The 16,414-nt window shown below is 35.5% G+C and overlaps 1 protein-coding gene across 9 annotated transcripts in view; it reads right to left on the reverse strand.

The window, feature by feature from the left end:
- The window catches only part of LOC149775988 (uncharacterized), a 336,196-nt gene that overhangs the window by 301,024 nt on the left and 18,758 nt on the right, over nucleotides 1-16,414 (reverse strand). For 8 of the 9 annotated variants that reach the window (XM_089941195.1, XM_089941196.1, XM_089941191.1 and 5 more), the window contains exons 4-6: nucleotides 10,038-10,196; nucleotides 8,576-8,758; nucleotides 3,540-5,786 (exon numbers count right to left, since the gene is read on the reverse strand). In XM_089941195.1, the coding sequence (XP_089797321.1) occupies nucleotides 3,540-5,786; nucleotides 8,576-8,758; nucleotides 10,038-10,196 (2,589 nt within the window). The remainder of the gene's footprint in view (nucleotides 1-3,539; nucleotides 5,787-8,575; nucleotides 8,759-10,037; nucleotides 10,197-16,414) is intronic. The other variant, XM_089941197.1, reaches the window with a different exon arrangement.

Below are 16,414 nucleotides of genomic sequence, written 5' to 3' on the forward strand. Positions count from 1 at the left end.
GTTTCACAGTTTTCAGTCTGTGAACTCTTCTCACACCAGTTGTTTATGGGCAGAGAATCTAAAACACAATGGTAATCAAAATCTCTGCTCATCTCATATGACTGCAAGATCTTTCTTTGAACCACCGCCTTGTTGGTCTCTACCCCAACATTTCCTTTTATGTTTCCCAGTTCAGTCACATTCCCCTCTTGACCATTTTCTGCTAAAGATCTACATACTAGTAATTTGTTCTCACCCTCTTTGATATCATCCCCATTATCACAGATAGGTAATTCATGTCGAGTAATTTTGGGGTCAAAATGTGGATCCATGGGATCCTCACTGGTAATTTCATGCGAGATTCCCCTCTCCAATAGCACATGTATGCCACCATCATAAAACAGTGAAGAAGAAATGTTTGCAGGATGGTCTGGAAAGTTGGGATGCACTCTGTCTGATTCATTTATCTCCAGCCTATCTTCAGTCTGGTTCAAATTTACTGAAAAGACTTTCTTCATAATACAAGAAATATCAGTTTGAAACCCTGTAGAAACTGTCTCAAATATGCTAGGCATATCCATACAAAAGGTTCCTGCCATTAATACTGCCTCAGTCTGAACACCCATCTCATGTGTGGTAAGATTAGAAACCTGATCATGAGATCCCATAGGAGATGATGTTCTCAGATTTTGCTGCTCAAGCAAAATTTTCTTGTTTTTCAGATCTTTCTGATACTTCTCATTCAGCTCCTGTAGTCTTTGTTTTTCTTCCATAACTTCTTGGATCTCAATAGTCTGTCTCTCAAGATTTTCCTTGAGACAAATTCTTTCATCATTCGTATCACACAGTTCATTCTCAAAAAATTCAAGAGTTGATTTTAACTCATAAACACTGTCATTAACCTGTTTCAGCTGGTGTTTGAGCTTCTCAATCTCTCTATCACAGTTTTTCTTTGTAGTTTCCATGTCTGATTTGATTTCCTCATATTTAGTTTGCATTACAGCAAGTATATTAGTTAGTCTCTGTGTCAAATGAGACAAATTCTCCTTCTCCTTTTCAAGGGAGTCAACTCTATCATTCAAGCACTCAATTCTTTGAGCCAATGTTTGATTTTCACCCTCTAGCCCATATTTCTCATCCAGCACTTTCTCAAACTGAGATACTTTATCTTGAATGATGCCAAAATAATGCAGACTTTTACTATTTTCTGCTTTGAGCTTCTGGTTTTCTTTTTCCATTACGTAGTATTTCACTGCAAAATCATCTCTACTTTTTGAAACATTATCCAGCTCAGCTGCCAAGATCTCAACTTGTGTCCTCACATGATTCCTATTCTCTGAGACAGCATTCAAATGCATTTGCAAAGTCTCAATCTCCTCCACAAAACCATCTTTTTGCTGATCTAATGTATTATATTCCATTTCCAATGTCTCAAACTCCTGATGAACATTATCTCTATCAACAAGTGCCAATTTCATGTCTTCCTGTAACTGAAGGGTAAGATCTTCCAATTCATTTCTTTCCTCCTCTACTGATCTTAAATGCTGATGATACCTTTCTAAATCCTCTTGAACTTGTGCAAACTTTCTTTGCAAAATTTCATAATCTTTCTGCAAATTTTCTAGGTCTCTCTGCATCTTTGCTTTATACTTTTTCTCAAGTTCTAACTGAGACAACAATGATTCTTTATCTGAGTTATCATTGGCCCTCAGTTCTCTGTTGCTCTCAGAGAACATTTTCCCTCCATTTACTGGCATATTCTTATAATCCACAACGTCTCTATTTTGTGCATCATTTATCTCTAGTTTCAGTTGTTCCACTTCCAATTTCAATTCATCTAGTGCATTCTCCAATAAAGAAACATCTTCATTGGTGACAGATATGAGAACATTATCTTGTTCACACACCCGAGACTTTATTTCATCAGTACTGACAAAGGAAGAATCATCTCTCCGCAATAGTCTAATCAAATTCTGCACTTCTTTTTTAATGCAGTGAATCACTACCACAACAGTGCTGTTTTCCTTGTGTAAATTTTGTATCTTGCTTCCCTGTTGTTGTGTGCAATCAAGATTTTCTTTCAAATTATCTTTTTCCTTCAGTTTCTGTTGAAGCTCCTGAACTTCATCTTGTAGACTGCTTTCTTTTGTTTTTAAGGTGGAGCTCTCCTGCATCAGACCATCCATCTCACTTTCATATTTTATTATAAGATTTTCCTTTTCAGTAGTCAAATCTGATATTTTCTCATTTAGTTCTTTGCACATTTTTTTAAGATCATTTAATTCTTGTGATAATTTTTCTCTCTCATTTGTGATAAATTCAAAGGCTTCAACTTTTGTTTTCAAGCCTTCATTCTCAATTCTGAGGTCATCCAATTCATCTTGAAACTCTGACAAAAGATTGGCTTTCTCATTGGAATGAGATTCTAACTTCTCCTTTTCTTCCACTATTGCCTCTAATCTCTCAACAAGGCATCTTCTGTCCTCTTTCAATTCTTCATGTGTTCTGGCAATATCCTGAGCCATTAACTGAAATGTTTGCCTCTCCTGTCTCAAAAGTTCATTCTCCATTTCCAACTTTGCTCTATGTTCCTGAAATTCTGAGACTGTTCCTGCAAGAGCCTCTATCTTTTCCTCAATGCTTTCTTTCCTTTCAAGCTCCTCCTTCAAATAGTCTTTTTCCTGTTCTAAACTGTCTAAAGCTTGTTGAAGAGTGCCAAGAGTTTGCTCAAGCTCACCAATAGTCGCTTCCATTTCAACTTTATCATTCATGCTCTGACTTAAAAAGAGACCCTGTTCAAGTAGTTTGTCTCCAACTGACTTAAGTGTTTTGTTCTCCTCTGACATCTCAGATATTTTGTTCTCAAGCTCAGTTATATTTGACTTGAAATTATCTGACAAGTCTTTCAATTCTTCATTTTGGTCTGCTAATTTATCTCTTTCCGACACCAACACTTCATTTTCAATACTAATTTGAGACAAAGCTGTCTCAAGTTCTGACAATTTTGATCTCATACTATCAAACTCAATTTGCGATTGCTGTTTACATGTGATTTGATTTCCCATATCTTTGCTACACTTCTGACATTGTTCCTCTGAGATCTGCAGTCCCTCTTCTGCCATCTTAGCTCTGTGTCTTTCTGTTTCTACTAGCTCCAGAAGACCTGCTTTTTCTGTGAGACAAATTTTCAGTACTTCTTGTAGTCTGCCTATTTCAATATTCAAACTCTCTATTTCCTGCCTAGACACATTCTGCTCTAATTCTATCTCTCCCTCAAATTGTGATTTGCTTTCACTGACAATAGATTGTCTGGATTCATCACCTCTCCATGATACTGTATCCATGCTCCACTGACTTGTTTCCATATCTGAATCACTAACAAGAAGTTTCTGCCTGCTGTCTTCATTCTGAATACAAGCATCAACAGCAGTAGGCAAAACAAAAGCAAATTCTGATAAACCCAAATCCACATCTCCTTGACAACAATCAATCAAGGATGAGGATGCATGCTTTAATTGCTCTTGACAAGACATCTCAACCTGAAGGTTGGAGGAACTTACCTTGACACCAATGTCATCCAGGCTGGTTACCATCATCTGCTTGGGGCTGTCACGTGGCATGGGATCTCCTACCTCATCTGTTACAGAACATCTAGGGCTTGATGGAAACATTACTTCTAGGCTATAATTAAGGCTGCTAAGGCATTTCTGTAAGTTTTGAATGCCAGTCCTCAGATTTTCAAATCTGACCCTTTCAATATCAGATAGTTCATCCATGAACAAAAGGTCTTTGTCCTGTTTTCTTTCAACACTGTCTCCACTAGACATAAATGAACCAATCTTAGCATCAGAATCATCCTTCTGAGCAGCAGTATTTCCATCAATGGCAAGAGAACAGCTGACCAAGTTTTGTACTGAAACAGCTGCAAGAATGGAATACAGTGTTTGGATTTTATCAGCAAGCAGTGTGATCTGATCAAGACTGGATTTACTAGGATCTTCATGGTTAGCAGCCAATTCTGATAAAGTTGGTGAGGTTTCAGGTGTATCTGGTGATTCTTTCAAAAATGACTCAACCTCCCATGTTTTATCCAGATGAACTGTAACAACAGTACTGACATCTGGCACTATCATACCCTCTTCTACTCTCTGTGACTGTTGTTCTATTATATTGTTTTGGGACTCTAAACTTTGAGCCTGGTCTAATGTCCATGAAGTCAAAACTGCGGACTCAGTATTGTTATCACTTTCTCTGATTTCCTCATGAGTCACAATAACAAGTGATGGTGTAATGGTGCATTCTTCCAAAGGCATCATCCTTCTTTGTACAGAATCAGCAATCTGGTAATCATCAGCTGAAGATCTTGTGTCCAACTGGCTGAAATTATCAGTGGTTGAAATTGAAAGTTCCTGCTTCAGTTCAGCTATATGCTGGGAAAGAGAGGCTGTTGAAGATTTGTATACCTCTGACTCTGACTGCAAATCCATATAATGTCTTTGCAGATTCTCCATTTCTTCCGTGAAAGCATGACGCTCTGTCTCAATGATGTCAATCTCACTCTGGTGATGTGATAGATCTGATGTAAAGACCTGAAGTTGCTCCCCAAGCTGCTTGTTGTCCACACTCAGTACATCAAGTTCAGCCTTAAGACCAACAATAATGTCCTTCTGGTTGTTTATTTTGTTGTAAAGTTCATCATTTTGGGTCCTAAGTGCTTGATTCTCCTCCTGCAGCCCATGCATCTGACTGATTGTACCTTCATATTCAGCAACCTGAGAGTGATACATGTCCAGCTGTTCTAACATTCCACTTCTCTCTGCTTTCAATTTCTCCAATTCCCGAGATAAAACTTCATTCACCGATTTCACATCTGACATCTGCTCTAAAGTTTCATTTAAGTGGCTTGTCAAGGACTGAAACTCTGAATTAATTGATTCTTTAAAATCTTCAAATTGCTTTTGCAAAAGTGACCTTTCTGCATTGGCTTTTTCTTTTTCATCTTTTAGAGATGTGTTTTCTTCAATAAAGTGTTGTATTTTTAAGTTTGTATGTTCCTTTTCCTCTTTCAATATCATCACTTCTTCTTTGTATTTCTGTAACTCTTTATTCACGTTCTCTTTTTCCTCCCTTTCAGACAAGAGTTCTATTTCAAGAGATTCAAGTTTTAACTTGCCTGTTTCCATGTGTTCTAAAGAATCTTTCAGCTGCTGTTCCATGAACTTTATTTTGAAATTTGCCTCCTCCTTTTCAGTCTTAGTCCTGTCCCATTCATCCAGCAAAGCTCTATTTTCTTGATTTACAGACTCTAAATGTTGCCTTAACTTTTCATTGTTAGCCTGGGCATTCATTAATTCCTCCGACAGTTTTGCAATCCTTTTCTCCAGTTCTTCCCTTTGATTTCTCAGTTTCATCTCAGATGTTTCACACACTTTTTTCAGTTCTTCATTTTCATTCTGAATGCCATCTAATACTTGCTTCTTTGCTTCCAGTACATTCGACATTTCATTCAAAATTTTCTTATGTTCAGTTTCCAATTCCAACTTTAGTTCTTCCAATTTCACCTCCACCTCTGTGATAGAAAATGTTGAGTCTGCATCTTTCTTATCCTCATTTTTAAGACTATCATGAGCTCTCTGAAGAAGTGAGTACTGCTGTGACACCTGGGTTAGTTTTTCAGCCAGCTGGTAGATGACTTGGTCCTTCTGGGTCACATTCTGCTGCAGATTCAGGATCTCAGATTTGGCTTCTTGTAAAGCCTGGACAGAGAATGACTGACAATCAGCCTGGTCTTGCAAAGCCATTCCAGCCTGCAACCAAGAGACAACTTATTTAGCAACAAACAAGTGGATGTTGGGATATCTGCTGATGTAAACAAGTCTAATGCTTAGTCTCCATTAAAAACAATCTTAATACTAGTATGCACATCTTCAAATGATGACAATTATTTCTTTGACGTATTTATCTATTTTTACCTGTTACAGTACTCACAGTTAAAAGACTGTGCTATAGCTGTACATCATAAACGGGCAATAACTCTAATAGAAACAGTTGAAGATCTGTGCACAGGTTGATGATAATAATTATAATGGAACTACAATGGGTAAAAAATGTAGACTCAAGAACAAATTAATACCATCAATGGTTTTATGCCTAGCTAGGTCACAGAACATCCCAACAGTTTCCTCGTCCTGGATAGTTCTGAATATGTTTATTCAACATTTAGTATATACATATTAAAAACTAAAATTAGAAAAACTGCAATCAAGAGATTCTGAATGTACATCATTTTCTAATGACCAAGCACAATTCAGCATATTGCATCAGCTTGGTCTACCAGCATCACTCTGGTTGTGGGTCACCATAAAATTGGATAATGGGTTGGTAGTATTCAGAAGTAGAAAACTAAGTAGATTGTGTCATTAACATGAACACTCAAATATTTGAGCTAAACATCGGTACAGCTTTAATTAGAGAAAACATAGCATAGCTTGAAAATGTATCCACTTAAAAGCTGATTGTCCGAAAGTGTCTCCTTGTAATAATAAAAAAGTACTGTATATAGCCTATATAGACAGGTAATGTACAAGAATGATCAAGAGCCAAAGCTATTGCTGCCAGGCAAATTTAAATTGAAAGAAAGAATAACTCAAGTAAACTGTCTTCAAATTGGCAGTAGGATTTGTTTCCTACTTTAGCTGAGTACTCAAGTTACAAAGTTGGATTTAAGTCTATGATGTACCCAACTTGTACTTTGGTAGTCAAGTACTTGATATTATAATATGTACAAGGAATGACAGAATTACATCAGTAACAGCAAGACATATCAAGTTCAAAAGATTCTGTTATTTACTGTTTCCAGCCATAATCTTAGTCTAAAAAATGCAGTAAATCTTTCACAATTAGTAAGAGTACAATGATTTGTCAAAATCCACGACTACTAATGGTGACTATAATATGGAAAACAGAATCAGAACAATGGACAACACTGCACATCTTCATTACAGGTTTGGATTTGTATGCTGTACTCTATCACATCTGTGTTGAAAAACTTTATAATAAAAAAAAAAAATAGCTGACAGTGACAATGAACCGCTCCAGTGGCCTAGTGGTTTGAGCATCTGCCTTGAAAGCAGGAGGTCATGGGTTCGATCCCCAGATGAGTCATACCAAAATGGTACTAACAGCTGCCTCGCTAGGCACTCAGCATTAAGAGGTTAGTACGACGACTGGTCGACCTGGTGTCAGGATAATGTGACTGGGTGGGACATCATGTTACATGTCTGTGGCATGATGCCCCAGTGCTATACATCACTACAAACTGCCACACTGTAGACATCGTAGCGATATGACTGAAAAATTGTTAAAGCTATGTTAAAAATCCTAATCACACACGTCCCACTAACACAGGCTGACAACCAAAACAAAACATCTCTTACAAGGCACACTATGCAAATGTTTTATTGGTCAATATTTCACTATTTCAAAGGATCAATTAAATAACCAAATATTTAGCAATTTACAAAATTTACACAGATCAGTCATTATTAGGCCTTTCTCACATTATTAAATAGTTTTCAAAAACTTTTGCAAGTAATATCATTTTAAAGACATAATAATAAGATAAAAAAATTTCAAGGTAGTTTGCAAAATCTACAGAAATTTTACAAAGTTTCTGAATATTCCAATTAATTAATATGTAGATTTATCCAAAGTGTATATACTCACAAAGGGAGGTAACTCTGCAGCAAGTAAAATGACTGTTATTACACACTAACTGAACTACGATCTTATGTCATTAACACAGTGCAGAAATGAGGTAAATAATATCTGAGTAAATGAAAGATTCACAAAATCTTTTCTGTAGTGAACCAGTGTAGTAACTGAACTCAGCATTATAATGGCAGCACCCATGGTTATAATTTTATTGTTCACTGATGAAGGCACCTTCAAATATCAAATGGTGGTTTTAAAAATGGACTTTGATTGTAAAGTAATTAACAACTTTTGAGTCTATCACTTGAGATATGCTTCATCACAAAGCACTGGCTTTCTACATGAACTGTCATGTGAAAAATTATATTATAAAGATGCTTTTTTTATTCAAAGGAATGAATTTATATAAAACACACTCATGTCAGAAATGGTAATTACAATGCAGGAATTTCCAAGGAAATCAAAAATTATCACATCGATAAGAAACAAGACAAATGAAAATATACTAGAATATCCACTCCGAAAAATTGTTTTAAATTAAATTCTTATGCTCCAAATCATAACTGTATACTGCCATAAGTGTTGATAGGAATGCAAACTATTTCAAGTACTTCCCTGTAGTTTTCAACCATTAACCTGATCTGTGCATCTGGAATTCTGGATTGATCCAGAAATTCTATTGCCTACCTCAGCCCAATGAATACGAGTCAAAATGACCCATAATTGTCTTATTCTTTTAAGACATTGCCTTAACCTACCCCTTCATAATGAAGCCAATTACACAAATTAAAGACTATGAAAGTCAATATGCTGGGGTTCAGAAGATGCAATTTGAGTCCCAAGTAAAAAATGAAATGTACTCTTTACAGTTAGCCCTAATCACCTGTTTAAGCTGAACCTGGAGCCACTGTACTTGCTGAGTCAAATCTTGTATGTCACTCAGGTCTCCTTTCTCCCCATTCAGACTGCTATCCCCATTGACACTCTCCAAAGATGATAGGCCATGCTTGCTCTCCTGTGTAACAGACACAGATTCTTTCAACTCAAAGCCTTCAAGTTTTTCATCCTGCATGAAAAATGTGTAAAAGATGAATAAACACTATGTTTACATTCACAACTAATTAATTTGTCTTTAATTGTACAAATTTATAAAACTTACATTAAAAGCATACGGTTGGCTTACAGGTCTGGAATTTTAAGAAATCCACTTTTTACCCTGTCCTGGCAAATAAAGACGGGAAACAAGAAGCAACTTGTTTCTATATAAGCTTCCCAAAAAATTACTTTGAATTCCCTATGTATAGTAGTATATCAATTTCATAAATTTAAAGATCTACATCATTCAAAAACCACATCTTTCCAAAACCACAAATTTAAGTACTGATTAAATTGTCAATTTTCATAAAACCGTGAAAATAAATGAATTCCCAATAAGGTCATATCATGGTTTCTTATCCAGCAGTATGGGTAACAATTTAAACTCTTATATGAGTAAGAACTGAATTTCATCTCCACAATTGCAATTATTTTTGCTGAAATAATATCAATGTCTACATGTACTTATTTTCAATATATACTAATTTTCATGCACACAACTATTACAGTTCATCCAAATTTTACATTATTGTAGTAGTCCTGGCCTCTTGCCACAGTAAGATTTGTACATGCCTCCTTTAAATTTATGTTTGTATGTGTGTGTGATTTGGACTTTTTAATGCAGCATGTAGCATGATGTCCCACCCAGTCACATTATCCTGACACCAGGCCGACCAGTCCTAACACTAACCTCTTAATGCTAAGCGCCAAGCAAGGCATCTGTTAGTACCATTTTTGTAAGTCTTTGGTATGACTCGGCAGGGGATTGAACCCACGACCTCCTGCAACCACTAGACCACCAGAGCGGTTAAATTTATGTTTGTAAAAAGCTGTCATAACAAGTTGAGTTCAATAACAAGAAATGTAGTCTGCATACATTTTAAATTCATCACATTTACTGGCACATCTTTGGCTGAAAGGAGAACCAATAGCCTATATCAACTTATTAAATTTGTAGTCATCTTTATGTAAAATAAAAGATATTAGAAAGTAAAGTAAAGACTATATTTCGTAGATTCCAAATAAAAAACTCTTTCCAAATAGACTACAGAAAACCTTTTTTTGGAAAGGATTCAAGCTGTGAAACATTAGAGGATGATTGCCCTCATTTCATTATATGGAATTTGTTAGTAATTTCAATAGTTTGATAACCAATGCCTGTAAAGCACATACAAATTATTTTATCTGATTCATAAATTTCTTATGAAAAAAACACAATTAAGTACGATCCTCTATGTACAAATACTAACCCGTTCAGAAGCTACCTCCTTCCGAAGCTTTTCATTTTCTACAATGACCTTGTCAAGGGCAAGCTGTTTTCCCATAATGCATTCCTCCAACTCCTCAATCCGCTGATTGGCACTTTGAAGCTTGGCTTTCAGTCGCAGCAAAGATGTCAAGTTCCCTTCCTGAATGAAAAACACAGATTTAATTAGAAACAGAACTCAAAACCAGACTATAGTATATACTAACCTATAAGTTATGTCCACCTACAAAGAACACACACTCTGATCTACCACTACATAGTATGCTAGCTGGTCAGTGTCAATGTTGTTCTACTGATTACTGATAACAATATCAACTGACTCTGCAAGTCTGCCAAATGACTTTACTTATAAGTGAGTACAATACAGCAAGTACAATCTGAATTTCTGAATTGCAATGGATATAAATGATACCAACTGAGTGAAACTTCTCTTTTCATGAGGCGACCAGGTGTGAAACCCCAAGTGCTCACATGCAGCAGTTTCCAAGAATACCTAAATGTAGCACTGTAAATACCACTGCATGGCACATGAAGTGGAAACATATAACCATGTGGGCTATGACCCCAGACACAAATTTTAACTGACCAATGCATTAACCATTATGGCTACCAATTTGCTTGCTCTTCAGAGAATAAATTTTATACTGTTAATGTGGCCTCCTGTCAAGAAATCGAAGAGACAACTACATGTGCTGACAATTTGGAAGATGGATTCCTCACAATTTTCTTCCCACGTCTGTTAAATCTACATTAAAGAAACCTCTCATTTTTTCTTCTTTGTATGGTTGTGTATATTTGCAAACTATATGCAATGCTGTTTTAGAAACACAAAGGAGACCAATTCCACTTTACCTACTTTTGAATTCAACTGATTCTGTAAGCTAATGTTTTCATCAAATTTTATATTCTTTTTAAAGACATTTTCACAGGTACTTAATCTGTGGATTTGCCTCTGTAACGGCCTGTGCAACCTATGTGCAAGCAGTGTACATGCGCAAGGACCCATTTTCAGAGGGATGCCAAATTGGAGACAAAAAAGGGCACACAAATCAGACAAAGCAGTTAAAATGAAACCAAATCTTTGTGGGTTTTTTTCTTTAAATGTATTGTGATGTGATTTGGATTTTTAACGTAGCTATAACAATTTTTCAGTCATATCACTACAATGACTGCAATGTAGCCGTTTATAATGATTTCTAGCACTGTGGCATCAAGCCACAGACATGCAGCATGATGTCCCACCCAGTCACATCATCCTAACACCAGGCCGACAAGTCCTAACACTAACCTCTTAATGCTGAATGCCAAGCAAGGCAGATGTTAGTACCCATTTTATAAGTCTTTGGTATGACTCGGCCAGGGATCAAACCCATGACCTCCAACATCCAAGGCGGATGCTCCAACCACTAGACCATCAGAGCAGTTATTTCTTTAAATGAAAATCTTTATCTAGTCATAACTCAAATCAATTTCTTGCAAACTTTATTATCAGCAAATATTTTAATGATTGGGGAGGTATTAACTTACACCAGCACTGGCCTCCATTTAAAGTTGGTTTATTTATAGGTATTAAATTTCATGAATTAACCTTTACAAATACGAAAAATCAAGAACTTAACAGAAATAAAGCTGAGAGGACCAGAATGGTTCATTTGCATTGTGGTCTGAACACCCACCAAGATTCAATCCCTATGTGTTCTCTTTCACATGCTAAACATTAAGCAGTACTGACACAGCCAACAACACCAAGACAAGCAGCTAACATAGCACATATCTTTTACTTAAACAACTGTCCATAAAGTTGCACCATCATGACATTCAAAAGATCAAGTAATTAACAAAAAGACTTATGAGTGGTGAAATTCAAGTAGATGTATGTGTGTGTGTGATATTTGGATTTTTAACACAGCTTTAAGTTTCTCAGTCATATCACGATGTCTGCAGTGTGGCAGTTTATATTTAAGTTTTGCATTGAGGCATCATGCCGCAGACATGTAGCATCATGTCCCACCCAATCACATTATCCTGACAACAGGACAACCAGTCTTAACATTAACCTCTTAATGCTGAGTGGCAAGAGAGGCAGCCGCCAGTACCATTTTTTATAAGTCTTCGATATGACTCAGCCAGGGTTCGAAACCCACAACCTCCTGTATCCAAGGTGGGCGCTCTCACCACTTAGGCCACAGGAGCGGTCTACATGTACATGGAGAATGTAATCATTCCATATGTAAAAATGTAACAGCCCTCTGCTCAATGAAACTGGCTGGCTGTGGCATTATTTTATGTGTACAAAATGCAATTGCTGGCTGTGGCAATATTTAACATGTATACAATGCAATCTGCTGGCTGTGAAAATATTGTATGTGTACACAGCCATCAAAGTGCAGAGATACAGCATTAGCTGAATTGAAAGACAATGGAATCACTGCTACTGCCTGCATTGCATACAGATGACCTCCAACATTCTGACTTGGTAGTAAACCAGCACAGCAAAAGAAGATCACACTATCATTGATGTGCAAAAAAGGTTAGAGAGATCAAGAGGGGAATTTTTTTTTACCTCACTGATGAAGGTCAATGCATATTATTTAAGAACCTCAAAACACTGACACTTACTCTTAGTCATGCTCAATGGATAATTGCTACTTGTGAAAAAAAGTCAGACATTGGTCCTAGTTATCACAGGCTTTGAGAACAATGGATTGTAACTTTGTATTTGTCAAAATATTTGTTTGCGTGTGTCTGTTTATCAGATCTGACCAAAATTCAGTGAAGCATGCTGTAATTAGTGTATATACATAATGTTTAACTAGTACTTATGCTCCAAGCAATAGTTCACTGTCTTGTTGATCCTCTGGACTAAACAACTAATGCATAAAATGAAATGTACTTCAGAAATATTTGAATTTTAACAGGAAAGTTTGCTGCCTGAAAACAAAAGCATAAATGTTTACATTCAACTATGCATAATGTAGATCGTTCATTCTGATAGATTATGATTGTACTTAAATCTAAAATCACAGTGAACTGCAGATAATAAAAAATTACTTAATACAAGTACTTTTTACAGCAGTTTAATTAGAATAAAGGAATAATGTAAATAAGCATTACACCTAATTTCATTTCAATTTTTCATTCTTTCCTTTTCAATAATACTAGTACCTAAATACTTTATGCTTTCTCTTTCCTCTCTATTCTTTCTAATCTCAAAACACTTATTCATCTAGACAATCAGTGGGACTGACAACTATTGAAAACTGCATATATAAATGTGTAGTGGAACAATTTAAAATGCTTAATAATTCTTGAATAAATTCCTTTTTCCAAAAAGGGTTACAATAAAACAAATGCATGCTAAATACAATATCTTAGGTATGCGTCTGTAAGGAAACTGGGGGGGGGGGCCTTTCTACATCACATGTAGCCAATTTTTCATTTAGTTTTAAAATTTGTGTTTTCAAGCCGCCACAAAATTCATGATAATTGGCATGCCAAGCAATGAAAAAATACAAAGTATATTATTTGCAATTCAATAAAAACTTATATGTTCAGCTCAAATATCTTATTTTTCATGCATGTAGCACAGTCTTCTTACTTTTACACAACTGAACAGTGCCAACTACATTGATCCAACCAAGAGCCATGGTTACACTAATCAATAGAATATTGTGCTTTGATGTGTCAAAAATGACAGGCAATGGCAACTGTTCTAACTGATGTGTAGCTATTAATGTGCACTTATTAAATATATCAGAAAATGTGTGTTGATTATTGACAGAAAAGATTATAATATTTTGTATTAGAAATTTTAAAAAGCCCTAGAAAACTGGGTGGGGGTGGGACAGGTATGCTTGTTCTATGACCCAAGGAATTCATCAGCGATCGCAATTTCAATTTACTTGAGGCAGAGTTGAGTCTATGACTTCCAGTATCAAGTCCCAACTTTGGTATCCACTAATGCCCTACTCGCACCAGGTGCTGAATAATATGCAGTTTAAACTGGTTCTTTATGACAAAAATTATTGTAATGGCCTAAAAAACGAACAAGATCTTCTACACATTGTATCAATAAATATAAGCCTACCAAATTAAATCATTCTAGCCAGTACATCCTATTACCACATTACTACTCAGAAATTGTAACAGGACAAGCTAGTTTATCTAAAGTGGTTTTAAATGATAACGAAAATTTTTTTGTCAAAACAGTCAAAGCCCAAATAAGTTTAAATAAACACGTAAAAATATGTATCATCCCACACCTTATTTTGATGCAGTGTCATAAACTCATAGTTCTCTAGAGAACATGTCTTTCCCTGATGTCACATCCACAAACAACATTTGTTTACACTGATGAACATGGAGTCACAAAGAATGAAGTGTTTGTCAAAAATTGGATTATCATCACTTGTGAAATGAAACGAAGAGCATTTTACTAATTCTCTTTTTTTCCAATCAGAAAGGCATCAAAAACAAATTTTTACCAGCTATTGTGACGGGGAAAATCAACTTCTTGCCACAATAAACATCCAGTCTGCTGCTCACCATGTGTTTACCACATGAGTAATAGCTGATGACTGCATCAGTATCACCATTTAGAACAGTGTACATCATAAAGTTTTATGTGGATCTGTCATTACTAATATTCTGAGGTACTTCTTTAGTTATTATAATCTGTGGAAATTTACATGAAATATGATTTTATGAAATATTTCATAATTAAATCAGCATCCTCTATATTTTGTCTTATCCCAAAAAATAGAAGTAGGATTTTCTATCAGATAAATAAGCAATTTTACTTTAACAGTAAATTTTCAAAAAGCCTTTAAGACAACCTCAGTATTTAACTTTTTTGGACCAATTTATGATTTATAAATTAGTCAGAAATAAATAAAAATGAAAAAAAAAACTTCTTCTGCAACAGTATGTCTTCTGTCTCTGATTACATGTATTTTCACTTTTAAAGACATAAATTATGAAGGATGCTAACCAATTTTAAAGGTCCAAAATCAGCACATTCCAAGATTGAGGTTCTGTGTGTTTGCAATGCCAATTAAGTATTGGAAAACAGTTGTATACTAAATCTAATCATTTTTAATCATGAGTAAATAATTGTATCATAAAATGACCTTGATTTCTCCCAATTTGATTACTTTAGCTTTTTTGCAACAAAGTCTGTTCCAAAATGAAGATTATGATAAATATAAGAAATAATTGAGGGGTGCTAAACTGAATTTTTAAATGTAATTTTTCCTATAAACTTGAGTTATCTATTTGCTAATAATGTTGTTCTGCAATATGTTATTTTCTCTGGTGCAAATGTACAATACTGTAGTGTCACAGGAAGAAATGGACTTCTTTGAGGTGCGTCAAAATGGGCAATGCAATAAATGATCTTTACAACAAGGAGTTGTCTGGATGAAAGTTCTCTAAGAAAAGTTTGAAGGAATATATCACTGTCATTTGTTATCCGTATTTTGCTAAAATAACTAATGTTTCTAAGTAATGAGAGATACAACAATGAATTTAAGAAGTATGTTTCTGAAAAGGTGAGAGTTAAGGGCTTACGTGTGTCAAAACCACGGAGTCTAGGATACAAAATTACTGTAATAACCTGCTAAACTAATCTGATCATATAAATACGAATGCAACAATGCCTAATAAATTCTACTGTTCTACCTCAAGCGGTGTTTTACTTAATAGTACTAACAATGATTTTTACAAATCCAGACCCAACAAGTTCAAAAATGTGTTTTAAAAAATGTCAAAATTGATGTAATGACCATCTTTGCTAGCCAAGGTTACAATATGATAATCCTAATATACACCTAAGAAATATCAAGAGGATATTTCTGTCCTTCAGGTCGATGAATTTCATTGGCTGCATCGGCAATCCAATCAAAATCATGCTGTTCAAATTTGAACAATGTTCCTATATGATCGAGACTAGGGGAGCACACAACTTGAATGGACTGATAAACAAGCAATTTTCCAGTGCCGGTCCAGGTTCGCACAAATACCTTTCACTCAAATACATCTGTTTGGCTTCCCTCTGGTACATAGTCATACTTTTGATGTTAAACTTCCAAAGTATCCTTTCTAGATCAATTGCCCCCACTATTTATGGCTGATGTAAAATGCACCACACTAATGGTTAGTTGGCATTACATACTATGGAAGGCAACTCATGAAATCCAACAGATGTTGCTTAGACAAAGCACTAAAGTATCTGCTTGATCTGCCAAGGTGTAGATTGTTGCTTGGACAAAGCACTAAAGTATCTGCTCGATCTGCCAAGGTGTAGATATGGTTATCATATCAGAACCATGGCAAGTGAAGATGTGCAATAACATACATAAT

This window comes from Sinohyriopsis cumingii, chromosome 18 (genome assembly GCF_028554795.1).
Source record: "Sinohyriopsis cumingii isolate HCF-2022 chromosome 18, ASM2855479v2, whole genome shotgun sequence".
NCBI classification, from domain to species: Eukaryota; Metazoa; Mollusca; class Bivalvia; order Unionida; family Unionidae; genus Sinohyriopsis; species Sinohyriopsis cumingii.